The sequence below is a fragment of the Mesoplodon mirus genome (genome assembly GCF_964341445.2).
Source record: "Mesoplodon mirus genome assembly, chromosome: 4".
In the NCBI taxonomy this organism is placed as follows: domain Eukaryota; kingdom Metazoa; phylum Chordata; class Mammalia; order Artiodactyla; family Ziphiidae; genus Mesoplodon; species Mesoplodon mirus.
In genome coordinates, this window is record NC_138979.1 from 126,822,771 (window position 1) to 126,850,686 (window position 27,916).

At 39.9% G+C, this 27,916-nt stretch overlaps 1 protein-coding gene across 4 annotated transcripts in view; it reads right to left on the bottom strand.

Moving 5' to 3' along the window:
* SLC25A21 (solute carrier family 25 member 21) overlaps positions 1-27,916 on the bottom strand; it is a 501,423-nt gene that overhangs the window by 191,833 nt on the left and 281,674 nt on the right. For all 4 annotated transcript variants that reach the window (XM_082618620.1, XM_082618618.1, XM_082618619.1 and 1 more), the window contains exon 2: positions 17,064-17,112. In XM_082618620.1, coding sequence (XP_082474746.1) covers positions 17,064-17,112 — 49 coding nt within the window. The remainder of the gene's footprint in view (positions 1-17,063; positions 17,113-27,916) is intronic.

The window sequence follows — 27,916 nt, forward strand, 5'->3', positions numbered from 1 at the left end:
CACTAGTATGTGTAGTTACAGGCCATGTTTGGGGAAGAATAAATGATAGGCTGGTGCAGATAGTAGGTATATGGATCAGAGTCAGTGAATACAGTGGATTCTGAAAAAGGTAAGTTGGGGTCTTCCACAAAAGGCCTCATATGTCATGCTAAGGAGTCTGGATTTGATCTCATCAACAAAGGGGAATGATGAATGGTCACATAGTTCAGTAAAGCACCTGCTAAGAAACCTACAGCGTACAGAAACCTCTAGTGCAGGAAGAGTAATTGGTGTCTTTTATACTTTTCTAGGGCATGAGGCTGGGGAGGTGTTTTGCTGTCCTTGGAAACTACCAAGGGGAAGTGATGACAGCCGTCTGCCTGGGGTGCAGACAATAAGGAGGTGCGCTGCCTGTACAGAATTTTGAAAAAATAATAAATTTTGGTTTGCTTTTTATTATCACCATGCCCTGGCAATTATGAACAATGTCAGTGATAAAATACATCCTTCCCTGCTGGGCAAGCCACCTTCTTGGTATGCCACGGCTTGGTAGTGTGTTTTGTGAAATCTGAGGAGGATTAACAAGCACCCAGAAGTGTCCATCAGTACTTCCTGACATGTTAAGTATGGGCTTATTCAGGAGCAGGAAGTAGACCTGAGGAACAAACAGCCAAACTGAAAGTTCTAGCTAGCCAAGTAGTTGGGAAAAATTGGGGGCATCTTCCAAGGAAAAATGGTCAAAGGGGAAGCACCATCAAGTAGAGCCTGGGAGAAAGAAGTCATGTGATACCGGACGGTGGGCGACGAAGAGGAAGATACAGACACAGAGAATGCTGCAAACAATGTAGCTTCCTCATCTGTAGCTACCTCACCGTTGATAAGTCAAGGGCCAATCCAGAAAGGTCCAGCCCTGTGTTTTTCAGGCGCACCAACATCAGCATCCTTGGAAGGATGCTGGGAAGGAAAGGCAGGCAAATTACTGGCTCCCACCCAGACCAGCTGAATCAGTAACGCTGGGCTGGAGTTAAGGCGTCTGTGTTTTCACCAGCCCTCCAGGTGACTCTGACACATACTGAAGTTTGAGAATCACTGCTCTTCCTGTCTGCCGAGCAACTCCCGAAGTACAGTACTTCATGTTCTGGGTTATAACATTGTACATATTCTGATGCCTCACTGGTATCTGTCACATTTGTCACATATCGATATTTAAGCCTATCACGCATGAGACCAATGGACTCGATCCTTTGTTTAACCCAATAGCTCTCAAAGGGGGTAGAGGGTGATTTTTGTCCCAAATACCAAGCGGTATTTGGCAATGTCTGAAGACATTTTTGGTTGTCAGACTGGGAAAAAGGTGCTTCCTGCATCTAGTGAGTAGAGGCTGTGGATGCTACTAAAACATTCTACTAATGCCCAGGGCAGAGCCCCCTACTACAAAGAATTAACCAGCCCACAGTGTCAGAAGAGCTGAGATTGAGAAACCCAGGTTAACCTTACAAAGAAAGAAGTTTATTTAGGATCCCTATTACGTTGGGGGAAGGGAAAAGCAAGGTGGGGAAGTCGGCGTCCAATCTGGTGTCTTTGAACACAAATCCCCACTCGTGTGTGAGGAATGTTTACTGATTGGTGACTGACTCTGTTTATTGTTGGTCTGTAAAGGAAGTAGGAGCTTTATGACCCTAACCAGGAACTGCCGGCTTTGTTTGCTCTCCCTCTCTTGAGCTTGTCCTTCTGTATATTGTTTCTACCCTGACTTCATTCTTTGATTCCAAAGCCGTCAGGCCAGTCCTGATCTGGATCTCAGCCTTGAGTCCTGGCTGCTCAGACATGGCTTGTAAAAAGAGAGGGGGGTATTCTGGAGACTGGCAGTTCCGGTAGTGGGTGCTGGGGGGACAAGCTCCCTGAACTGCTGACGCCAAGACTCCCTCCCTTCTTAAGTCAGGAGAAGCCAGTGGAAAGGGGACCACTAGCACCATTTTGGAGAGATCGGGAGCTGGCTAGGGCTGTGCCAGACACAGGGGGTGATCCATATGTGGAAGAAGCCCTGGGTTCCCCACACCTTGGCACATGTCTGGTACAGTAGAGGAGGGCACACAGGGCCACTTACTGAGTGAATTTGGCTAGAATCTGAACGAGGCAGGAATTGCGCTTAATTGTGGGACAGAGGGGCAGGAAGGAGACAGATCTGTGGAGACTGAAAGCTGGACGCTGGAAACATGTCCCACACAAAAAAATGTGGAATCAGAACGAGCATCACAAATACTTGGCTTGTTTTTTCATGTAATCTGGGGGAGGCTTGTCTGCTGTGCGGTCCAAGGAAGCTTGCCCCTGGTGCAAAAGGCCATTAAATTCCTGCGAACAACTCTTGGCTTCTTTTTTCACAATGATTTTTACAGCCCTCACATTGCCACGGGTTCTTTTCACGTTTATTACTGTTTGACGACTCTATAATCCACTCCAGTAGCAAATGGGATACAGTTCTATTTTAATTTTAAAGGTAATTCTTTGTATTTAGAGTCTAAAGTGTGCTTTATCTTAGACCTGGGGTCTGAATCTGCCTGGGTTGGGTCTCCAGATTTCTTATCATCAACTGCAGTGCAGATGGGCAGTACGAAGACTCCTCAGGAGGCAGGACCCACACAGGAAGGCTCACTTCCTAAAAGACAGCTAGCGAGGCAGCGAGAGGCCCGAGGATGGAAACACCTTTCAGGCAACTCTCTGGGAGTCTATTTAAACAGGTGACCTTGCAGAGAGAGGCTCCAGATCCCATTACCGACTTGCGGGCTGAGAGGCAGATTTGTTTTTATGAGCTCTCAAGGCACACACTGGGGGCCAGGAGTAAATATGGAGGAAACTTGCTGAGATCTTGCTCCTTTTACACACAATGGAAAGAAAAGAAAATTATGCAAAGGCTTTTTTTGAGCACGACAGCCTACCAGTAAACGGCCAGTGAGCAAATTGGTCATCGTTCAATTAAAGTTTTAAATTTACGTTATGCAAGAGGGATTAAAAAAAAGAGTATCAGTTATTTCAGCCCTCTTGCTTCCTTCAGGGAATGGTGAAGAGAGGAAAACAGCTGCTTGTATATGAAGGAGTTTAAGGGTCAAATATTGTGCCCAGCGGTGCTGACATCTCTTAACTCTCCCCAGGAGAAGGGCACTGGCATCACTTGCTCAGCTGGCTGGCTGCAGGCCTGAAGATGGGCCGCTGCAGCTCCCATTTTGTTTCTCATTGAGCACCTGCAGGGTCAACAACTGCAAATGAATATTGCAATTAGATTCTAAAACTTTGTTTTTATTGGCTTTTGGGGACAAAAAAATTTTTTTTCACTATTTATGAAAACACAATGTAGCCAGTAAGTTACAATGTAACTGTGAGTTTCAAACTTTGCATAGTCATTAGGCTAATCATTAGTCATTTGTGGTTGACAAGGAGGGTTATAATTTGACACCTGGCAAAAATCAAGCAGATTTCAGAGAATTTGGAGCTGGGAAATGAGATGGAAAAAACACCCTCTTTTTTCCTAGGAGGTCCCATGAAGTAACGTTTGCAATCCTCTTTTCTCTCCATAGAAGTGAATTGCCCATGATTCAGGGCTGTGATGTCTCTCCATCTCTGATTGTTGGACCCCCGCCCCGCCAAGAGCCTTGTAAGCACTGGCCAAAGAATCGCCTCAGAAGGTTCCCAGAAGTGAACCTCTGGGAGTTACGAGAAAGAGATAAATAATTCCTCAACCTGACGCTTAAGCAACAAGAGACCACCAGAAAGTTTCAGTGTCAATTCTGAAAATATTTTTTGAAACATCATAGAGTCATGGGAGAAAGGAGTTTTAGAACGGCAGAGTCCTTAGTTCCTAACTTCTCCATAAAATTCCAGGTTTTCTTCTGTCCACTATCTATGACCATTTTCTTTTGTGTAATGTGATCAAAATAGCAAACCCTGAGTTTGTCTTTTCTGACCCCCGACCTCTCACAGGTGTTCTGGCTCATTTCCTGAGAGTTATGTTTGATTTGGGAATGCTTCCCTCTTTTCTCCTGCTCCCTTGTTACAGTTTGAAACCTGGAACACCCGCATACAAGACCCTGACTATCTCCCTGTGCTCCCCAAAAACACTCTTAAGTGTTCTCTGAGAACTTGGCAAGCATCTGGACAGGGACAGTTTTCTCACACTCTGGGAAATCAAAATGTAAAACAATAGTTCTTTTCCAATTCTTCAACCTGAGGATAAATTTCGAGGTCATTTCTTTTTCTTTTTTTCCTATTTAACCTAAAAGTTTCTCTGTTTTTGTACTAAAAGGAAGTCAAATAAATAATCTACTTAAGTTTTCAGTATGTAACAAGGAAACATAAATGCTAATTTGAGATTCTTTAGGACCAAGCATAGCAAAAAGCCAAAAATTATTCCAAGATTATTACTTCACAAGCAACGATTAACATTTTCTTAATAAATCTCTCCCTCTCCCTCTTCCTCCACGCCCCCCCCACCTCTGCCTCTCTCAGATTCCAGGAGAAGAGACTAGAAAATATTACTTTTGGAAGTCATGCATTATTTTTGTTTTGAAATGGAGCTAGAGCCCTGCTTGACACTACTACTCTATTAATCCTGGTTGCTTTGAAAAAGAAAAAGCTTAAGATCCCTAGCAAATCCTGATTAAAAAGAGATTTCTATACTTTTTAATTCAGTAAGAGGTAAGGCCAATCTACTGAGCGGTGCAATAGTCTCTCCCTACTCCATCTGGCATTATTCATTAGAAACAAGCAAACAAGCAAACAAAAAACTAGCCTCATAAGTTGTGCAAGTAAAAATAAGATAACTGTGTGCACTAAAAACACTTCCTTAAGGAGTGTCCAGGCTGGCCTCAGGAAGCCCACCAGTACCTAGAATCATGCCCACCAGTCCTCGCATCACCCACGAGAGTGAGTCCTTCTCTTTCCACTGTAGTGGGTAGGGGTCGTCCCTGCACTGCACCGGAAAAAAAGAGCCTTGAACCTTGGCAGAGAAGAATGGACAGGACTGAGAGAGACACAACTATCCTGCGTCTAGATGAAAATTTCGCAGTGTTAGGAGTAGTAAAGGAGCGTCTGGTGCAGCGGTCCTGGAAAATTCACTGACACAGAGCGAATATATGAATATCATTTCTAATTCTCTGTGGTATAAAGCTATAAACCACAAGTTGAGCACTGAAGAAAATACAACATGTGCTGTATAAAATGCCCAGGCTACGAAGCCAAAAGAAATATGTGAATTGCATAAAGTATGTGAATTGCCCTTGTGTGAAGCTTGGCTCATGACTGGAGCAAAAGACAACCTTAGTGTTTTTGTTTGTTTTATTTTTCCAAATATATAATTTAAAAATATACATGCATCAATTTTTAAACTACCTTCATTCAATAAGTACTTATCGAGCACCTACTTCGTGCCAACACTCTTCTAGACACTGCATACATACATCAGTGAACAAGAGAAAGAAGGTCCCAGCCTACACTCCAGGGAAGGTGGACAAACAATTAATGAGTACACACAGCAATCAACGTGACGAGATCAGAAGACTAGAGCAAAAAGATCAACAGGGTAATGAGAAAGAGAGAAACACAAGAGGCCACTTTGGATGAGGCGGCCAGGGAAGACTCTCAGAGGAGATGACAAGTGAGCCGAGGTCTGAAGGTTGAGAAGGAGCCAGTCATTCCAGAAGAAGGGATACCAAGCACACAGGTTCTGAGACAGGAGAAAGCTTGGCAGGTTCAACAGAGAAATCCCACTGCTGGACATGTACTAAGATCACGTTATTTTTGAGCAATGAAAAGGTGGCTTTGGAAACATAGAATATCAAACTGGAAGAAGACTCTGAGATCATTTAGGAGAAGAGCCTCCATTTCCAGGTGAAGAATCAAGTCCCAGAGCGTTCCATTGACTCCCATCACTGGAGCCGACAGCATTGAACCAGAATGCTGGGCTCCTGCGTTCATCTTCCTGCTTGATTAGATGTCTATCGGAGTTAATGTGTTAATGACATTCTCGCTTGACACTTAAAGCCTGTCTACAAAGGGATCATTTCTGCTAACCTGTTCTTTTGGAAGGAAAATGGGTCAGAATTCTAACCAGTTCCCACTTTAGAACATCTGAAAAAAAATTTTTTTTTAAGTATACTGGTTACTGGTTACTTTTCAGAATTTAAAAGGACACAAATACAGAGATAATTTAAATTCTAAAGGCTTTTTTTTCTTGAGAATTTAACAGTACTGAATTAGATCTGATAGACATTTGCCATATGTTGTGTTTCTTCATAAAAAAGAGAAATGCATATCCCAGATAGAGTTTGATTACCAAAAATTGAGGATAGTCAGTTTAATTTTGGATTGTTTTTGCTATGAAAGTATGTAACCTATTCAGTACTTGCAAAAGTTTCACTGGAGAAAATATTATTCAATAAGCCCCAAATGGGAAAATTTTATTCTGTAGGAATTTGGCCCAGAGCACGTAGAGTTGCATCCAGAGAATATACAGCTCTATTTATCATCTTGCAAACTTCTTCATTATGTCAAAACTAAATCTCAGCTGTGCCCTGACTGCAAAGCAAAAGCAATACAGGCAATTTAAGCCATCTCAACAAGAATATTTTGAGAATTAATCGATTTTCCAGGAATGTTCAAACAACTTTTATCAGTTTTGGTCAAGGTTCACAGTTATGGTATTACATTATCAGCCTTGGATTTATGTTTGTCTAAAGAAATTTATGATTTTTATTCTTGCTTCACAAAAAGGAAAAACAATCTTCTAGCATGCCCATGATAACCATAGTTTTCAGCTGTGCTACAATCCCAGCAATTCCGATTTCATTCGGCATCATTCCCACTATATGCTCAACTCAAAAGCAGCTCTCCCATGGGCAGGGCCCGAGGTTCCAAGGGTCAGCTCACAGTTGTGCTTTCTCTTCTCAAGCAGCTCCTTTCTCAACACTTTTGGTTCTCTGGTGATACAGGAAGCACCCAAGTAAGTAACCTAAAGCGTTTCCTGCACGGCACATGACTTTTAAGGAATATTCCAGCTCTTTGAGACAGGCTCTTTATAAATGCAGATGAGGAGCAAACACCTCTGATAAGACAATTTTATTTTCACTGGTGACACTGCTTAGAGTTTAACTAGAAATCATTTAAAATAAAATAAGTGCTATAGCCAAATAAACAGCAAACATTTTGAACTTTACTTCTTGAATTTAGAGCTAGAGCTTACCTCAAAATAGACATGGTTATTAGTTTCAGATTCTCTCTTTCCCCCAAAACCTGTACTTAAAATAGATGATTATCTGAGAAAAGTTTATGACTGCATTAAAAAACACTTAAAAATATCCCATTTGTTTTTTAATTCAAAATAAGCCCAAATCAGTTTATTTTATTCCTATATTTTATAGGCATATTCTATTCTAATAATCCAAAATTGGAATCTAAGCCATGGTTAAGGCAAAATATCTCATTATAGGGGAACCTGTGATGGGCATTCACTAAATGAAGTTGCTGAAATTTTTAAAGCAATTGGGATAAAACCCTGGATGGGGATGGGGGGGCGGGGGGAACAGAGGAAGTAGTCTTCATGCTGACACTCACTTTAGAAGTAAAGAAAGCCATTTAAGAATTATTTACCTTTCAGCTTAAAAAAAAAAAAGGACGTCTGGAGAAGCCCATTGGCAGGCATGAAGAGTGGACAGATGCTTCTCCTCATCCTCCAGGCTGGGCTCCTCTAGAAGGAGAAGCCTTTGCAGTTAAGCAGAAGGAAGACAGAAGTGTCAAAATAGAACACGCCTTACTTATTAGCTAAGGGAGAATCTTCTAAGCCCATTTCATTAGTTGAGGAATAATAGCTACTGTCCTTTAAACAAACACCAAATCTGTATTTTAAAAATTTAGACAAAAACACAAATTAAGGAGAGATGAAACATTTTACAAAGGTTCCACAATGTGAGTCATAAAAATAGTATGCTCCTCTAGGAAGTCATTTTAAAAAGAACTCCATTTACAAAAAAGAGAAAAGAAAAGAAAGGAAAGAAAGAAAGAAGGAAGGAAGGGAGGAAAGAAAAAGAAAGAAAGAAAGAAAGAGGAAGAAAGGAAGGAAGAAAGAAAGAGAAAGAAAGAAAGAAAAAGAAAGAAAGACAAAGAAAGAAAGATTAGAAATATTTCAAGATTATAAAGTGAATTACAGTTGATTTAACCTAATAGAACTATGTTATTTTATGTAGGGAGAACTGGCTGGATTTTTTTTTAAAAGAAAAGTTGTTTTCCTTATTAAGAAATTTGAAAAATAATTTTAGTCTATGGTAGCAAGATTATTCTGCATAAGATCTTTGGGACCAATATTTTCTCCAGTGCCTCAGAGCAACAGGTCCTTAGATGTCCTCTCTTTCTATCTCCTCCTTATTATTGGGCCACTGGAGAAATGATTAAAACTGTTCGGTAGCAGCAAAGGCCCATGTACATGGAGTGTTTCCTATGGATCAGGAAGCTTTTGCAACCAGCCCCGCCCATGGCCTGGGTTTATGTTCAGTGGGCTGTCTACTGTGGGCCCCTCTGAGTTTTCCACAGTGTGAATATAACCCTCGTTTCCCAAAGAGGCAAAACATTGTCAAAGTGAGAATCCCAGGAGTAATATTAATGAAATCTCTTCATGGGGTTATGGTCTCTCATCCCCAAACCTTCCGTCTTTCCCCAGAAAGTCACGTATCTAGAACGTCATGCAGCATTCTTAACACTGCACAAAATAGGATTATTTTCTCTTGTTTTAGGGTCAAGCTTAGATTATATTAGTCTTTTTAATTAAATCACTATACAAATGTGGGACCTTTTAAAGTTTGCATGAATTCATTGGCAATGATGAATTTAATTTGTAATAAAGAACTTAGGTGGGAGCAAATGGCATTTTAAAGCACACATTTATTCACTTAACACATATTCACTGCAGCCCTACAATATGCCAAGGAGAGCAGAGTTAATTGTCACCTCTACCCCTTCCAAATATATTATCCATCCTGTGCGCCATTTTTATTTGATTATGTTAATAAATAAAATCTTTAATGATGACTACATGGAAAGAATGACATACTCAATCAATGCAGAGCTGCAGTGTGCCCACCACCCAGGACTTCCTTGCTTTGGCTCAGTAAGTACAGAAAGACATTTCAATTAAATAAAACAAATCCCAGAGAAACCCAGATATGGTCATGCAACTTCAAAAGCAAAGTTGAAGTTACACCAACGTTTTTTGGGATTCTGTAACCATTTTATACTATTATGAGTTGCCATTGATTGATTTAGCTAAATGACAAAGACGCAACAAAAATATAGTTTATAAAAATGTGGTTCTACTCCTTGCTTGCTTTACTTCAGTCACATTCTCTCCATGGTTAGAAACAAGCCATGACAGTGGTCTAGCCCTGGATTTCTATGCACGGTGAGAAATCAGGCATAACCATGGTCTAACCCTGAATGTGATCTCAATGCTTTATACCACGGACAAATCGTTAACATATGGAAATAACCCTCTCAGCTGCTCTGTAATTTTTTTTAATCCTATAGACTCTACTGCCTTGACTTTATACTCCATCCTGAACTTTTTCCGCTGTTCTCTCCCCATTATAAAAGGATTTCTTTTCTTTTCTTTTCTTTTTAAAGGATCTACTGGGGGAAAAAAAAAAGTTTTGTTCCTTGTTTCCACCCTGCTGTTCTGTTGGCCCCAGTGGTTGCTCAATGTCCCCTCTCCAACCTCTAAATTAAGTGTTCATTTTCAAGTTCACTGCTGTGCTCCCCTCCCCCTGTAAAGGGAGCCTGTGGATGCTCCCCAGCCCCAGGTCCTCGCTCTCTGCTGGGCTCCCCACAAAGCAGCCTCTCACCATAGCCTGTCCTCAGATTTCTCTTTTTAATAAAGTTTGTGGTGGGCTTATGCCTCTAAATCATTTTCACCCATCAGAGCCATTTACGTTCCCTCTGTAACAACCAACGCTCACTCCTCTCCCATCGCCTGGCACTGATTTTTTGCCCCTGTAACCTCACTCAGTATGACAGAATGTGTTTTCTCTGGCTGTAGATAATATATTCCCGTATCACTCTCACAAACCACAGAATGATCTCCACAGGGAAACCTCTGCCCTTCCACTTCCCATCACTGCTAACAAAGCGGTATACAGAAAAAAACCCCAATGAGAACCACAGGTTAATGAGATGTTTAACACACACACAAAAAGAATTCTCTACATGAAGACTTTTTACAGAACTGCCTATGGGGTATTCAGCCATGGTTCCCAAAGGCTGACCCAGTGACCAGTCAGGCTTAAGATTCACCCAGGAGGTTGTTACACGTAAATATCCATAGCCCCCACCCCCAGAGTTTCAGATTCAGCAGGTCTGGGGTTTGGGAGCCACTGAGAGAGAGTGTGTAAATCAATCTCAACAGCTTCAGTAAAAGCCCCATAAGCAATTATATAATGACATGTGGATGCCAAATTTTCAAACCATGTGAGTCTTTAGAATTCACACAGTAATTAACATGTTTGGAGAGAAGTATGATAAGACTTCTTTCTCAGTGCAAGTTAAGTCCTAATGTGAGGAAGGATGAAAGCCAAGGTATGTATTGGCCTGTCCACTCACCAGCAGCCTATAACTGCATCTGTAAGGAGCTGTGAGGACAATCCTCACCCCCACCTCTCCCCGCCTTCCCCAGCATCCACCAAAAAGAGTGCCTCACAGCTCTTTGACAGGACAGGCTTTTAAAAGTTCAGTCTTTACAGGATGGGTAATTTAGTTCATTTGCACCTGATTTATGCTCCATTCAAAAATGAAACAAAACAAAAATGATGGGGCTTCCCTGGTGGCGCAGTGGTTGAGAGTCCGCCTGCCGATGCAGGGGACACGGGTTCATGCCCCGGTCCGGGAGGATCCCACATGCCGCGGAGCGGCTGGGCCCGTGAGCCATGGCCGCTGAGCCTGCGCATGCGGAGCCTGTGCTCCACACAACAGGAGAGGCCACAACAGTGAGAGGCCCGCGTACCGCAAAAAAAAAAAAAAAAAAAAAAGATGAAAAATGACTCTGGGCCAAAGAGAATGAGCACCTCAGTAATTCCGTCTTCCTGAAGCACAATGAGCCATTTCCCTTCCTGGGAATAAAAGTATGAAGGGGATGTAAGCTAAAACCCCCTTGGACCGTGACTTTCATAAATCTGTGGGGTTTTGAATACCACTCTCTACACACCAGTACAGACCATCAAATGCATATGCAGTAAAATTCCCTCCCACCTAGGACCTTGCTTATTTGCAACTGTCAACCCATTTTAAGCAACAGTATTTTTCTTACTAAGGAACCACTGGACCACCTCTCTTTCCCCTTAAAGAAGTCCTTTCCCCATTGCACTCTAGGCTTGTGTTGTCTAATCCCATAACCACTAACCCATGTGGCTATTGAGCATTTGAAATGTGACGATCAATATGTAGATGTGCTCTAAGTGTAAAATAGGCACCAGATTTCAAGGACTGAGTATGAAAAAAAATAATGCAAAATATCTCAATAATTTTTATATTGATTAACATGTTGCTATGACAGTGCTTTAGATAAATGAGCTCAAATGAGATATATTGTTAAAAGTAATTGTATAAAAAGTTTCTTTTTACTTTAGAAACTGTGGCTATTAGAAAACCTAAATTTATGTATGTGTCATGCATTGTATTTCAATTAGCCAGTGCTGTCCTAGATGAAGTCCAGCATTTTGCTTTTCATCTCCAAGCTTGTCACTCGTGCTGACTCCGTACCTTCAATGCCGTGTGCAGGTTCATTCCACCCAACTTTCATCTTGACACGCCTACTGGAAACACTCTCATCTCACTCTTCCCCAGTCCAGTCTCCAAAACTCCACCAAAAGTTTGAAATGTTTTTGCCCACCATCCTATCAAGTCATTTCTCCCTTTTCATTTCAACAGATTCTCACTTCCCATCTCTTTCATGAAATCTTAAGTTTTTCAATGAAGACAACACAGCTGCATATTACTCATTTTCTAGACATTCCAATTTGGCCATAGAACTCATAGGGCTATTATTTCTGATTGTTTCCCAATACTCATTTATTCATTTGTTCAACAGCATTCACTGGGCACCTCCTGGAGGCCAGGCACTGTGCTTGCCACGGGGGTTACCTAAAAACATCAGCACACAGCCCTAAAATGATGTGTGGAATGATGTCAACAGGAACACACAGATGAAACTGATGCTCTCCTGCCCTCAGAACCAGAAGGACTCTCTAGTTGCAAACACCCTTCTGAGGAAGGATTTAAATGCAGTGCTCACATAACACAAGTCTTCCGGCTTGGAAAGTTGAAACCTTCTGACTCCATATTAAATACTTCCCCTCTCTCACACTTTGTATTCTCCCTCATGTTTCCCTGACTACCTTATAAACTCCATTTGTCTTTGTAGTTCCCATTTCCTTTGCTGACACAGTATTAAACACCATGCTTTCATATAAATATATATATATATATATAGGTATGTATGTGTGTGTGTGTATATATATATATATATATATATATATATATAACTATATATATGTAACTATATATATGTAACTATATATATATAACTATATATATATGCATAGTCATTTATTTCCTACAATAATGTAGGTACCACATTATTCCTATTTGAAGATGAGAAAAACTGAGGCACAGGGAAGTTAAGTAACTTCCCTGTAGCTGCTGTTACATGGATGATAAAGAAGCAGAATTTGAACCCAGGCAGCCTAACTCTAGAGCCAGGGTTCTTAAATACTAGGTAATCCTGTCTCAGAGAGAATACAAACACACACCAAGGACCATGTAAGCTTGAAGCTGCTAAGGCCACCTGCTGCCAAGTGAGAGAAGCCATGCCAAAACTGAAGCCCATGTAGGGAAAGGAAAGCTGAAGGGAAAGGGAGAGAGACAGAGAGACAGGGAAAGAGACAGAGAGACAATATGAGAGATGTATGAGATATTACTGATTATTTAATATGAATCTCTGGAGGATATAAAGTGAGAAACTAAACTACCTTTGGTCTTCATAGTTGTACAAGTGAATAGTCTTTTGTCATTTGTAGGTATGGGTTCTTAACTGGGGGTCCAACCAAACTGCACACAAAGTTCTTGGTGTATAAACAGAACTATAAAACAGTGTATATGCATGTCTCTGGGGAGAATCTCAAAGGAGACCTTGATTCTACCTAACTACCATGTTTACGGCATCTTAGCCAAATCTCTTCTGCAAAATCAGGTGGGGACATTTAGAACAAGGCTGTTGTCATGTGGTTAGCCTATGCTCACATTAAGTCTATCCCTAGAGCCACACTCACAGGGAAGAGAATAAGATATTTCTTATCAGTTACAACTTCTAATCATCTTTTAAAATGCAAAGTGAGTTCCTGTTAAACATGCTGAATTGAAAATGCATGCTTGTAACCTAAGTGTCCATCAGTGGATGATGAATAAATAGAGAAAATGTGATATATCATATACATACAGTAGAATGCTATTCAGACATAAAAAGAAGGAAATTTGCAACAACATGGATGGAATTTGAGGGCATTAGGCTAAGTGAAATAAATCAGGCAGAGATAGACAAATACCCATATGATCTCACTTATATGTGGAATCTAAAAAAAAATCAAACTCATAGATGCTGAGTACAAATTGGTAGTTGCCAGGGGATGGGGATGGGGAAAATGGATGAAGATGGTCAAAAGGTACAAATTTCCAGTTATAAAATAAGTAAGTCCTGGGGATGTAATGCATGATTAATAATACTGTATTGTATATTTGAAAGATGCTAAGAGAGTAGATCTTAAAAGTTTTCATCACAAGAAAAAGAAATTCGTGGCTATGTGCTGTGATGGATGCTAATTAGACTTACTGTGGTGATCATTTTGCAATATATACAAACATTGCATCATTATGTTGTATACCTGAAACTAATATAATGTTATATGTCAATTATGTCTCAATTTAAAAAAAGAAAATGCATGTTTATGTCAGCTCTTTCTCCAAATCCCACTAAAATAACAGTGTGGCAGTTCTGTTTGTTTGTCTTCAGACCATTTCTCACTCTTCCCTTGTCCTGCTCTGTTCTGTTATGCAGAGGGACAGCCCTCTGCCAGGCTGGGCCTCCCAGTCTTCCTTGGGTTCAGCATATAGGAGCACTGATCGGAGACTAAAGGGTAGAGAAAAGAGAGAAACCAGAGGATTTCCCCTCTCCCTGTCTGCCTCAGGCAGGAAATCTGGCAGTGGCTGGGGTTCCTCTGAGACCAGCTACCACTCGACAGATCTACTGTGGTTCTGGCTTTCACCAGGTAGTCCTGGTGCCTGGGCTTAGGTAACACCACCACCTCCCCTCTCCCTCGAGCCGGGTGTAACAGAATCGGTAATTTAAAGAGTGCAAAAAAAAATGATGAAAGAAAAATTCCCGTGAAGAAAGAATCTGGAAGTACACTTTTAGAATCTATTTTCCTTCCTTCCTCAGAGAAAAGGATTAGGCACAAATAGAACCCCAAAAGACTAGACTTATTGATTTTGCCATACTCCAGCACATGAGATGTTGTGGGAAATAAGCCATTTCCATTCTCAGATTAATTCATTGTCCCATTCTTCAAGGAAAATATCCAAAGAGAGGCTAAAACAGCCCACAGAAAACTGAAGCAAGTGAGGTCATGGGGCTCATGGCCTGGTGTATCTCATGCCCCACTTTGACAATGCCTGCTACAACTTAGAACCCAATGCCCTTGGATGTCATTAAGCAAAGTAACCTGCTAAAATCACTAATGCTACATGGTTTCATGAATTATCTTTTATGGTTTACAGTTTGTCTTATTTAGAAACGTGGTCATCTCCGGTACTATAATAGTGACGATTTCGGCAATAATTTAGTCTGTCCTGTCCACTCCCTACCACCTGTGCGTTAGTGCCCAGTGATAAATGCTACCAATCTTGCATATTCTACTTCTGATTCAGCCAACTGCAAAAGTTTGGGGCTTTCAGTTTATTCTATGATTGTGAGTCTTTATTCAATACAGTTTTTATTGTTATGCAGGTCAAATACCATCCACCATCCAGTTGCCTTCTCCTTCAGGGTCCCTGGAAGGATTGTACTTTTCCCTCTCCCTTGAAGTTAGGTAAGGGTGTGTGACTAATTGTAATCAATGAATGCCCTTTTCATAAAAATATCTATATAACAAAGAAGACATAAAGCCCCAATAACCTGGCACATCCATTTCAAGAAATATCTGATTCATATCCAGTACCATGAAATGATATCGTTTTTGAAATTCATTGTGATGAGATTCCTATTAACTCATCAGATTGTGAGCTCTCTGAGGGCAGAGCTAACCTAGAACCCACACGCACTAGGTGCTCAATACATGTTGCTAAATGAATGAATGAAGGATTGAGGGAATGAATGAGTAACCATAATGTCAATATTGTCTTGTTTAAATCATTCTTATTTCTCCTTGCTCATTTGAACACTGCACTAATTTAGGAAATTACCATTAAATGAAAAAGACAATTTATTCCTCAGAGAGATTAACAATAATCTGGCTTTTCAAAGAAGGTTAATATGGAAACTAAGAAGGAAAGGCCAGTGAGTTTTGCTTTCTGTTTCTGAACTCTATATAAAAGATGCTCCAGGAAGTACACCCACCTTACATTTGAATATAATTTTGGATTTCCTTCTTTCTCTGTTTGGGTTTGGCGACTTGAGGCTGCTATGAACTGAATGTTTGTGGCCCCTCAAATTCATATATTGAAGCCCTAACCCCCAGTATGATGGCCTTTGGTGGTGGGGGGTTGATTAGGTTTAGATGAGGTCATGAGGGTAGAGCCCCATGACGGGATTAGTGTTCTTTATAAGAAGAAAGAGAGACATCAGAGCTTCCTCTCTCCATCACCACATGAGGATACAGCAAGAAGGTGACTGTCTACAAGTCAGGAAGAGGGCTCTCAACAAGAACCAAATTGACTGGCACTTTGACCTTGGACTTCCCAGTCTCCAGAACTGTAATAAATGTCTGTTGCTTAAGCCACCCAGTATATGAAATTTTGTTATAGCTTCCCAAGCTGACTAAGAAAGAAGCCAAATTCTCATCTTCTCTATCTCTATCAGAAATGTAATATTATTTGCATGTCACAGACACCTTCCCTTGCTTTCAGCAACCAGCCTAACTAAGATTCTATTGCCTCTGTAGGTAAATTAAGCAACATGTCCCTTCAATGACCAGCCTGACTCATCAAATATTTCCTAACTGTGGCAGTAAGGGCTTGTTTGACCATCACTGTTGCATGGCATTTTTTGCTGTTAAGCTCTAACCTAGGTAGGGTGTTGTTGGGTTTTACACAATGCAAATAGATGGAAACTTTCACTATACTTTCAGAGCCTTTAATATGAAAAAATAGAGTTCAGTAATTTAGCCATGGATTTAACTTTTAAAAAACTGCTCTAGATCATATTAAAACCCACAAGATTTTTTTTTCTCTTGGTAAACAGGTTTAATACATTGCCCTGATTTTAAGGCATTTAAGAGCAAAGGCATTTTCCAGGAAATATGGCACTTTGTATTGGCAAACAGTTGTAGGAATAAATTCTTTAAGTACCATTTAAGAAGTTTACTTGAAATTTTGGAGTTTCACATCAAAATGCTCACTATTAAATAGCAATCTGTTATATGCTATATAACATATATGTTACATGCAATGCCAAATGCAAGTCTGCTGTCATAATTCACTAGATAGAGTTTAGTTTTTACATCACTTTGATAAATTTCCCCCGCTTACCAGTTTAGTCACAAATTATACCTTACGGTTGTCATGTGAAGGCAGTAAACTATTATATACTTTCGGATGACCTGTATCCAGAAATGCTTTTCACTGCTTACATTTTATCTGTCAAATAGTATTTTCTTTAAGAAGTAAATATAAATGCCATTATTGGGAGAAGCTACCGGCCTAGGACAAGTTCTAGCATTTAGTGTTCTGACAGATCTTAATTTGGATATCAGCCAAAGTCAATAAAACTTGTTCATGCAGAACCTTACCTGGTTTTCACCACATCGAGAGGGTGCATCAGGCAAATTTCTACAAGACCTGGAAGATGATAAAGAAAAGTCCAATAAACACTTATGTAAACACTGGTTCTTATTTCCTTGACCCTATTGGTTTCTCAAGTATGAACCTTCAAATTAAAAACTCGGGACTTTGGACATGACAGGTAATAGAGGCTAATAGCAAAAGACTAATGAATAACATGATTTTATTTCTATGGGAGCAAGATACATGAGTGATTACTTCTTTATAAGTGCTCTGGTACAAATGGAGATTTTAAACAGAGGAGTGATATTAACTTCTATTAATATGTTCTCCCAACAATCTAATCATCCGTCCATTAACCCTCCCACTGCTCCCAATCACATTTATTAACATGAAAACACATGAGCAGTGATGCTCCAACCCTCTCTCCTTTGGTAGATGCACCATCTCTCTCATCACAGCATGGATGTACTGGTGTCACAAGCACCTCTAAGTCTGAAAGACTTCTTCAACTAGAAGAAGCACACAAATACTATCATCTGAGGAGAACAGTTTCTTTTCAGTGTTCAATTCCCTGAGCTTTTCCTTCTCTTTGGAATGTTGTCCTCCTGTGAGGATACACACACATACACTTCTTCTGAGAATCCTACTTACCTTCAGATCTCAATTTGGGCAACTATTTTCCCAGAAGCCCTGGGGCAGAGACTGTTAGTTGCCCCCTAGTATTCATCCCCTTTTCTTCCTGGTTGCTCAGAATAAATACTACATTTCCCAGCCTTCCTTGCTGCTAGGTCACATGTGACCAAGTTCTGGCCAATGGGAGGTGAGTACAAGTGGCTCGAGCAATTTCTAGGAAGTCTTTTAAAGTTAAGGAGGCTGCTCCTCTCTTTCCTTTTCCTACTTCCTTCTGGTGGAATGTGGACCTAGGGCAGGAGAAGCCATTTTGCACAATGAAGTGATTGGGGGCATGGAGGTCACATATAGCACAGCAGCAAGACAGAAGTAGTCCCTGACATCATGGAGTTCTGGTCTACCTCCAGACATTCATGTTGAAGAAAATTTTCATTTCGTTTAAACTACTGCTATTTGGGTTTTCTGCCACTTGTACCTGAACCTAATTCTGATACAGGTACCCTTTGGTGTGCTCCCACAGTACCCTGGACTTGTGTTATTACAAGGCACTGTAACTGTTTTCTTGTCTAAAAGCTCCACAAGGACAGAGATTCCACCTGCTTTATTCACCTTTATATCCCCATCACTTTGCACAATAGCTGGCAGTCAGCTCAATAAAAATTTGTTGAATAAATAAATTAATGCTGATTAGGGTTACTGCACATGCCACTATGTCAGCTAATTCTCTAGATGAACTGGCAGCAATTTATTCTACATTTATTTCATTAGTTTGAACATAACCCAAATAAGCAAGCAAGGACAGAGAAATGCTGGTAAATATGATATGAAATAAAGCACAGGAAGTACTTGAATGCAGAATTGCAATATTGTTGATCACATATCCAGATGTTCAGCAGCTATGTAAATGTGAGAAAGTGACTAATGATTCAACACCTAATAGACTGACAAATGATTCTTGAGAGGGGTGTGCATGCAGGGTATTGTACTCAGTGCTGGGACATAGCCTGATGCAGTATCAAAGGTACCTGAAAGAATGAAGAATTTCAAAAGTGGGCACAGAAGTGACACACTGAGAACAACCTTACATGTAAAGGGAAAACAATGAAAAGAGAACAGCAATATGCATGAAACTAAGTTTTAGGCCCAGTGATTTAGTGTTGCTATTTACAGTGTGAAATGTTGCTACTTATGCTCTGTACCAATTCTAGTCTTGCATAACAGTTTACTTTTATTGTCAAATTGTCAACTGTCTTCAAGGCACTATGCCACGGTTCTCATAAAATGAATGACAGAAAATACAAATATTTACAATTTTTAAGTAAATTTTAAGTAAAATTTTAATTCAGCTGTGGCCTGGGTGTGCTTTATATTTGAGATTATTCATCCTAGGACACAAGGCTGATTTTTGTAAGGTAAAGACCTTGCAAAAAATTTTTAAACATATCTCTCTCTCTCTCTCTCTCTCTCTCTCTCTCAGAGAGAGAGAGAGAGAATATATATATTTCACCAGGAAGCATTTTCTACAATTTTCACCTACTTTGCCAATAACCACTGGTGGAGGACTCAAGGGTATCCTTAAAGTTGGGAATAGAAAGTCACATTAAAGGCATCACACTTCACAGAATGGATGGTGGAAGGGATGGCTGTTTTTTTATTTTGGAGATTTAGAATGCTTACAATGTAAAGCAGAAGACCCTTTTGTTTTTTTCCAAACTATCCCTTTACAACCTAAGCCACAGAAAAGAGACAATGGAAGGTACAGGACCACATTGATGGACTGACCATGGGACACACCACCCCTGCTAACTCCTAACAGAATCCTCAAGTATAGAAACCTAGAATGCTGTTGTCATTCCTGTGCCTTCCTTCCTGGTCCACCTCTGCCTTCACCCATGAACAGTGCTGCAATGGCTTCAGTAACCTTTTTAGCAATAAAATGGGGGAATGCAGAAGACAAACTAGATGTCCAAAGGTAGACTTGAATATAGGTTATTAAAGGACAATGTCAAATGATCCTTCAGTTCAGGTCTTAATTTTGATTTTAACTATACACAATGCTATCATACATTAATCTGTTCTAAGATAAATTACTTGAGAACAGAGTCTTCTAAATTTACTGACTTCTTATCACTGAGTCAATTCACATTTCCTTTCTCTACAATTCCATGACATATACCAGTTATATTACATTTTACATTACCAATATTATATTACAATTCCATTACATATATCAAGAATAGCATTTATCACACCATACTATGACCAGTAATATACAGAAATATATAACTGTCTCTCCACACCACTCCCCCCATCCCCATACTGGCCATTGCAATATTCATCTCCAGACACTGTAGTCTACGTGAATGGCATCTCCTGCACTTGTGAAAATGTGTAGTCAAATACAAACCATGAGTTCTTAGAGAAGAGGGAGTATTTAACTTTATCGGCCCATTGAGTAAATAACGCTAAATATATGAAATTAACTCAGGAAGGTCTCTATCTACACTAACTCCCTTGGTGATCTCATTCCAGCCCATGGTTTTAATTACCATCTATATGGTAACAACTTGCCAGTTTACATTTCCAGTCCAGACTTCTCTTTCAAAGTCTAGACAAATATCTCATTGCCTATTTGACATCTCTACTTGGATATCTAACAGGCATCTCAAAATTCACATGTTTAAAACGGGACTCCTGAGTGTCTTCACCAACACCCCTACTCAAAAAACAAAACAAAACAAAATAAAACAAAAACCAAACCAAAACAAAAGCCAACCTGTTCAACCTTAGAGTCACCTTGGACTCCTCTTTCTCTCAAAATCCTCTTCCAATCTATTGGCTCTACTTCGAAATATAACCAGACTTCTACCATCTCTCACTTCCTTTACTGCCTGTGCCCTCGCTCCCTTTCTGGTTAAGTCATGGTCACCGTTTCTCAGCTGATTAACTGCACCTCATTAACACGTCTCCCTTCATCCACCTTTGACTCCTTCCATCTATTCTCACCCAACAGCTCAAGTGATCCTTTTTAAGATGTAAGTCATTTCATGTCATTCCTCTGGTCAGCAATGACTCCCCATCTCACTCAGAGAAAAGCCATACATAATCCGGGCCTGCATTACTTCTCTCAGCAACTAACTCTCTTACTATTCTCCCCCTCACTGATTCTACTCTGGCCACAGTGGCCTCTGCTCTCTCCCAAATATGCCAGGATTATCTCAGCTTTTGGCCTTAGTGCTAGCCATTTCCTCTGCCTGGAATGCCCCTCCCCCAGATTCTACTTGGCCAACTTCCTTCACATGGTCAACAAGTAGTCTGACCAGTCTAACACAGAGGTCTGCTCCTCCCCACCCCAGCACCAAAAAAAATCCTCATGCTGCTCTGCTTTTTCCTTTTTCCATGGTACTTATCAACTTCTAACATGCTACATTATTTACTTCTTTTTTATGTTTATTGTTTCCTGTCTCTCCCAGTAGAATATAAGCTTCACCAGGGCAGAGATCTTTGTCTGTATTGTCCACCGATATGCACTAAGTACCCAGAATACTCCTGACACCTAATAGTTGCTCAATAAATGTTTGTTGAAAAAAGAAATGGAATGATATAAAATAATGAACCTGACACAATAATGGGATTCCTTTACAGTGGTATGTAGAAGATGAAGTTTTAAGAATTTAGTGTACACAAAGAGAATTCACCCAGTCATTCAAGGAATCCATGATAATGTCTAATATAGGGAGTAAGTCGACTGAAATGTTATGAGTTCATTTGTAGAATGAATGGATTATTCCAAAGATAATTTTGTTAAGTAACATTTTACAAATCAGAGAACATCTCAACATCTCCGTGAAGACACAATGGAATAGCAGTGCAGACAGAGAATTGAGGCATTCAAGCATCCCCAAGATATCAGTTACAAGTAAGACCTATGTTTTCCTTTTATCAAACCAAAAATTTTTGCATTGTACTATAGCCCCCTCCTTGGCATTTTCAAATTAAACCTAAGACTTCTCATTTGTTCTCTGAAATTCACACTATCCTGTTACCTTAACTGATTTTGTGTGACATGTTTAACTCTTTAAAACTAGAACTCTTTAAAATATAAAAGAATCTTTTTATATTTTAAAGAGAACCACAGAGGGAATAAATGGTTTCAAACTGTGTAAATCTGAAATTCAAAAATAGAACAGCTACAGACAGAACTGATATTTTTTCATCTACTCTACTAGTCAAGCAAATCATTACAACATCCTATTTGATAGCCTGCCCAGAAAACGTGGTAGCCCTACTGAATTACAAGCAATGTGAGACTCATAAATGGAAATCAAATATATTATACTTTCCCCTAATAATAGTTAAAGTGCACTACCTTTGTGGCACAGTAAATTAATATTATGCACACTGAATTGGCTAAATAGGCAATGTGATTTGGCAGGCTTGAAAGATGTTGTTAAATGTTATGCTTTGGGGCAAGCCACAGCCTTCCTTGAAAATTCTGAAGCAAATATTTTCATGGAAGTTTACTGTTAGCATGTATTTTTCTAAAGAAACTAACCCTAAGCAATGGACGCTAGCATGAATCTAAAGGGAGTGCAGTAATTTTCCTGGTGCATACTTCTTGCTCTCATAGAGTTTATTATCTCATTGACTTAAGAATTTAGGAAAATACATTTCAGTTATAAACATATGCATACATTATGATCTAGAAATCATGGTAGATAGAGCATGTACAAGGGAGGAAGAAAAGTTTAGGCAGAGTTTAAAACTAAGTGAGTTTTTTTTTTTGGTATGTGGGCCTCTCACTGTTGTGGCCTTTCCCGTTGCGGAGCACAGGCTCCAGACGCGCAGGCTCAGCGGCCATGGCTCACGGGCCCAGCCACTCCGCGGCATGTGGGATCTTCCCGGACCAGGGCACGAACCCGAGTCCCCTGCATCGGCAGGCGGACTCTCAATCACTGCGCCACCAGGGAAGCCCAAAACTAAGTGAGTTTTTAAAATCACACTTTGAATGCAGAGACAGAAAGTTTGAAAATGATTATACTAATGAAAATGTCACTTGTAAGCAAAGTTTGTATATATTTTTTAAACTCAATTTCACCTCAGTGTAATACACACACACACACACACACACACACACACACACCACACATATATTTTTTTTTGGCCGTGCCATGTGGCATGCAGGATCTTAGCTCCCAACCAGGGATCGAACCCGTGCCCCCTGCATTGGGAGCACAGAATCTTAACCACTGGACTGCCAGGTAAGTCCCAATGTAATGTATTTTAAAATTGTTGTTTGCTATTTTAATTCAATGGAAGTTATCCTTTTATTTTCCTTTTTTGTTATTAAACTTTATATTAGACTCCAAGTAAGCTCCAAGTGCACTTAGGTAAGTGGTCCGATTTTCAGATATGTTGGTCTTTTATGGAAAGTTAACTGCTATGTATGGGCCTTAACACAATCAGTAATGCAATGAGAAACACCAGGGGAAAAATAAGCTGTGGATTAGGTTGGCAGATGGTAAAATACCTTTAGAAATGTATAAAATGCTTTAAAGGAAATGTGAAGAGAGAGAAAGAGACTTATCACTTGTTTTACAGATTATATGTGTGTATAATATATATACATTCACAAAAAGTTTGCATTGCATTTTGTTTATCTTGAGTGAAACAAATGTTCAAGCTGACCAGCATTTCAGCATTGGAAGCTTATCAAAATGCAGAAGGGCAGCTGAAGAAGGGATTAGGAATCTATGGTACGTCTGCCAAGTACCAGGACCTCTCCTTCCAACTCAGCAGAAGACTTGCCCAATTCTGGGGACTTCTCTATCAACCAGAAAGGAAAAGACATTTGCTCTGCCTCAGTATTTCTTTTTTTTTTTTAATTGAAATATATTTGACATATAACATTATGTAAACTTAAGGTGTCAGCATGATTTAATACATTTATGTATTGTAATATGATCGCCACTGTAGCAATAATTAGCACTTCTATCACATCACATAATTATCTTTTCTTTTTAGTGGTTGGAATAATTAAATTCCAGTCTCTTCAAAAGTTTGATAGCTTTTTACAGGATTGGTCTTCCTTTCTTCTTTTATTGAATTGCCTGGAAAGAAGGATCCCTCTACTTTTCACAAGACTCAGGAACAGAACACAGTCCCTCCCTGACCACCCCTCCAGTCCTGCGCAGAAGCTGGCTCTCACAGGCCAGACACTATGCTTCTCTTCCCAACGATGCCTTCAGCGGCATCATGTTCGTAGCTTGAAATTGGCCATGCTGGGAGTATTTACACTAAGGAAAATGGCAAAGGCTACAAATCAGAGATTTTGTTTATTTGTTTGTTTTCCAGACAGCCAAGTTAAACATTTACTAGCACAACGCTGCCCAAATCTAACCACAAATTCTGTTGCCTATCCTATTAGGTTCAAATAATTTTAAAAGTATAGTACATGGAGAGTTTTAAATTTCCAGTAGTTCTTTAACTCTGCTTGTCACGAATTTCCAAAGGTGCCATAAATTAATCTTTGGCTTATATTCTCTGTTCACGACAATTTAACAATAAGAATTATGATCCTACCCCAGAATTTTAAAGAAATCCTTAGGAACTGATACCCAAGAAAACCAACCAACCCACCAAACTACCGACCACACCTAAGATTTGCTGTGCTGTTGTGCAGATGCTTCTATTCTCTAGACCACATAGAGGTTTGGTAATGAGCGCAACAGTCTTCCACTTCTCAGGAAAACAGCTTCTTGCCCCTGCCCTCCTCCAAGAGTGTGAGCACCTTAAAAGAGAGGAGAGGAAATGTGACTACGAAGCCAGCTTCGCCTTAGTCACCGGACAGAAGTCCAGAAACAGGAAGAAGGCCTTGGGCAAATAACACAGCATCTTGCTAAATGAAGAATTCAGGTTTTTAGGTCACAAGTAGCCAGTTCTTCCTTAGAAAATAAAGTCAGTAGTACCAATTACCATCAAAGAAAAAGAAGGATGGGATTATAATGTTTTTCTCCCTATTCTAAATAGTACTACTTCTTGCAATCATATTGTTCATCTTGACAGAGTTAAAAATTTAGAACTTTTATAATATTTGCCACCATTGCCTTAATTAATATATAGCCAAGTTTTCTGCACTTAATCACACTGCTTTACTACTTGCCTTTAGGTGATAGCTCTTAATTTTTTATTTGCCATGACCTAGAGCCATAGTTACACAAATTCTTATTTTTGAACGGTTATTCCACACCAGCCTCTGTGCCATGCTCCCAGGAAATCCAGCTTACTGAGTCAAGTATTCTAGGTAAATCCCAATACACCATATGCTTTATCAAGGTCTGGCTTATGGGGAAAAAAAAGAAGAAAGCTGATTCATTTTCAGCCATACAGTTTAATCACAAAGAATTACTACTAAGTATGGATTAAGCTAATCTTTATTTCCACATGAAAAACTTGCAAAAATGAAACTGCACTTCAAGTAAAATAAGTACCAGCTGAAAAACAATATTTGGATACTAAAGTATGAGACATTACATAAACACAACGGCAGGTAGATTTCATAACACAAATATTTAGCTGTAATAGCACTGAATATATTACTAATCACAGAAACATTATCTAAATAATAATCAATGTTTGATTTCAGTTAATATTCTTAAATTACTAACTCACTAGAAACAATATTTGCCTCCATGGCTTCCATCCCAACGAGCACCATGGTATGTGTCTTTGCTACTGTATAACATTAAATGTACTTAATCTCAGTTTTCTAGGTGTTGGACAAGTACATGTCCAGAAGGGTTTTCATTCACCAATTTTTTTTGAGTGCCTACTGGGTACCTAGTTATTCCAGCATATTTCTAGATGTTGGTTCTCTTCTGCTTGCTTCCATTTTCCATTTTCTCAGAAAGCAAGGTCATCAATTGAGAGTGATGATGAGAAACAGGATGTTAGAGAGAGCAGAGAGAAGGTATGAAACAGTTGTCAGTAGGAGTGAGGGAGGCGATGGATCAGGGAAACGTAGTATGATTAGTAGGTTGCACTGAGGGTCCACTTGAGGCCAGCAGTCATGAATATAACGTCATTTTCTGTAGCCACATTCAGCTGTGTGCGTGCAGGCAGAGTAGGCAGGATAATATTTAACCAGGATGAGGTTTTGCCAAACGAATATGAGGAAGTGACAGAGGGCAACGAAAAGAATGTGTGCCAGAAAGTGATTATAATGGTTGACTACTGAAGCTAGGAAGGAGGGAAGTGAGGACAAATGGGGATGAGGACATGGTGGTAAGAGCAGAGGCTTGCTGGTCCTGTTGGAGACAAGATACTAGAGGAGAGAGCTGGAAAGCTAAGAGGTGGAGGTAACATTGAGATGACTACTAAGTTCCATTTTTATTAATACATAGTAACTAAAGCTTGGTTTTTGTTTTTCTCTTTATCTCCAGTATCTAGCACAAGGTGTGGTACATCATCTATATACTGAATGAAAGTGTTGAATGAACAAAATGTTGATCCTATTATTGAGTAATACCAGGTATGTGAAGAACAAACACACAGATGGACATTCACCATTCCCTGAACTAGATTCAGCAGATATTCTCTTTGTTTCGTTTTGATCTTCAAGGTTTCTTTGAGTTTATGGTTTGACAAATATTTAACTAAGATCCTTATAATGACCAGAATGTGTACACCTTAAGCAGTTAATATACTTAATAGCCAATGTACATCATATAGAAATGTAGAAAATTTGAAACATTGACTAAAATAATTATACAAATAAACACAGGCCTCTAAAGATGGGTCAAGAACCCAAACAAAACTACTTTAAGAGATTTTGAATCTACAGTATTAAGTCCTCAAAAGTAAAAGGACACATTCATATTTATATTCTGAAGCAAGGTTAGATAGTAATAAATGAAACATTGTAAATGAATTAATCATCTTTTCTAGGGAAGGCAGCCCTAACTTTCTGTCAAGCAACTTAAAACGCATCCTCACTAGAAGAATCTCTTGATGGATGAAATTTAAAACTATGACAGTCTACCCTGGAAATCTACAGGGTGCCTACAAAGTCTGAAAATATAGACAAATAAAATTTCTTCATGTGCTACTTTGATGCTCCAAGGATCAATGTCTTCATTTTTTTCCTATGCACTAAAGTAATATAGGGGACATGTGAAACAATGGCAGAAACTAAAAGGGTACTATAATTCTGGGAACAACACCAGAGCTCCACCAAAATCCATTTTCTCTTTCTTCCATGATCCATGATATCTCAGAAGGATGGCATTTCCCAGCATATCTTGTGTGTGACCATGTGACTAAGTTCTCACCCACAGAATGTGAGTGGCATAGAGCTTAAGACCGTGAGTATGCCTCTTTACTACCCACTTTCCCCTTCCCACCAACTGGAACTTCAGCGTGGTAGTAACTCAAGTTATGCCTTACAGATGACAAAACAGTGCCCTAGGGGATGGTGGAGCAACAACTGGAAGGGACCCATGTCCCAGAGTGACTATGAGGAGCAGAGATTTCATGATGAACTGAACTATCACCATCAGAACTGTCACATGGGGGCTTCCCTGCTGGCGCAGTGGTTAAGAATCTGCCTGCTAGTGCAGGGGACACGGGTTCGAGCCCTGGTCTGGGAGGATCCCACATGCCGTGGAGCAACAAAGTCCGTACACTACAACTACTGAGCCTGTGCTCTAGCGCCCGCGAGCCAAAACTACTGAGCCCACATGTCACAACTACTGAAGCCCGCGCACCTAGAGCCTGTGCTCCACAACAAGAGAAGCCACCGCAATGAGAAGCCCGTGCACCGCAATGAAGAATAGACTCTGCTCCCCACAATTAGAGGAAGCCCGCGTACAGCAACAAAGACCCAATGCAGCCAAAAATAAATAAATTTATATAAAATTTTTTTTTTAAAGTACTGTCACATGAAAGAAAAATAAACTTTTTTTCTTTAAGCCACTGTATGGTTGGGTCTCTTTGATACAGCAGTTACAAATGCCAAATCAATTAGCACCATCACACAGTTGCTAGCTGTATTATGAATTCATAAATGGCACCTTTTCTGAACTAAATTCAACTTACGACCATGGAGGAGAGAGGATTCCTCTGTCTCCCAAGAAGAAGAAGAGTGACATTATGAAGTGTGCTGAGACCAGGGCTGTGAAATTACAGTGGGTTCACTCAAGCTGCACCTACGGCTTTCTCTTGCCTTGGA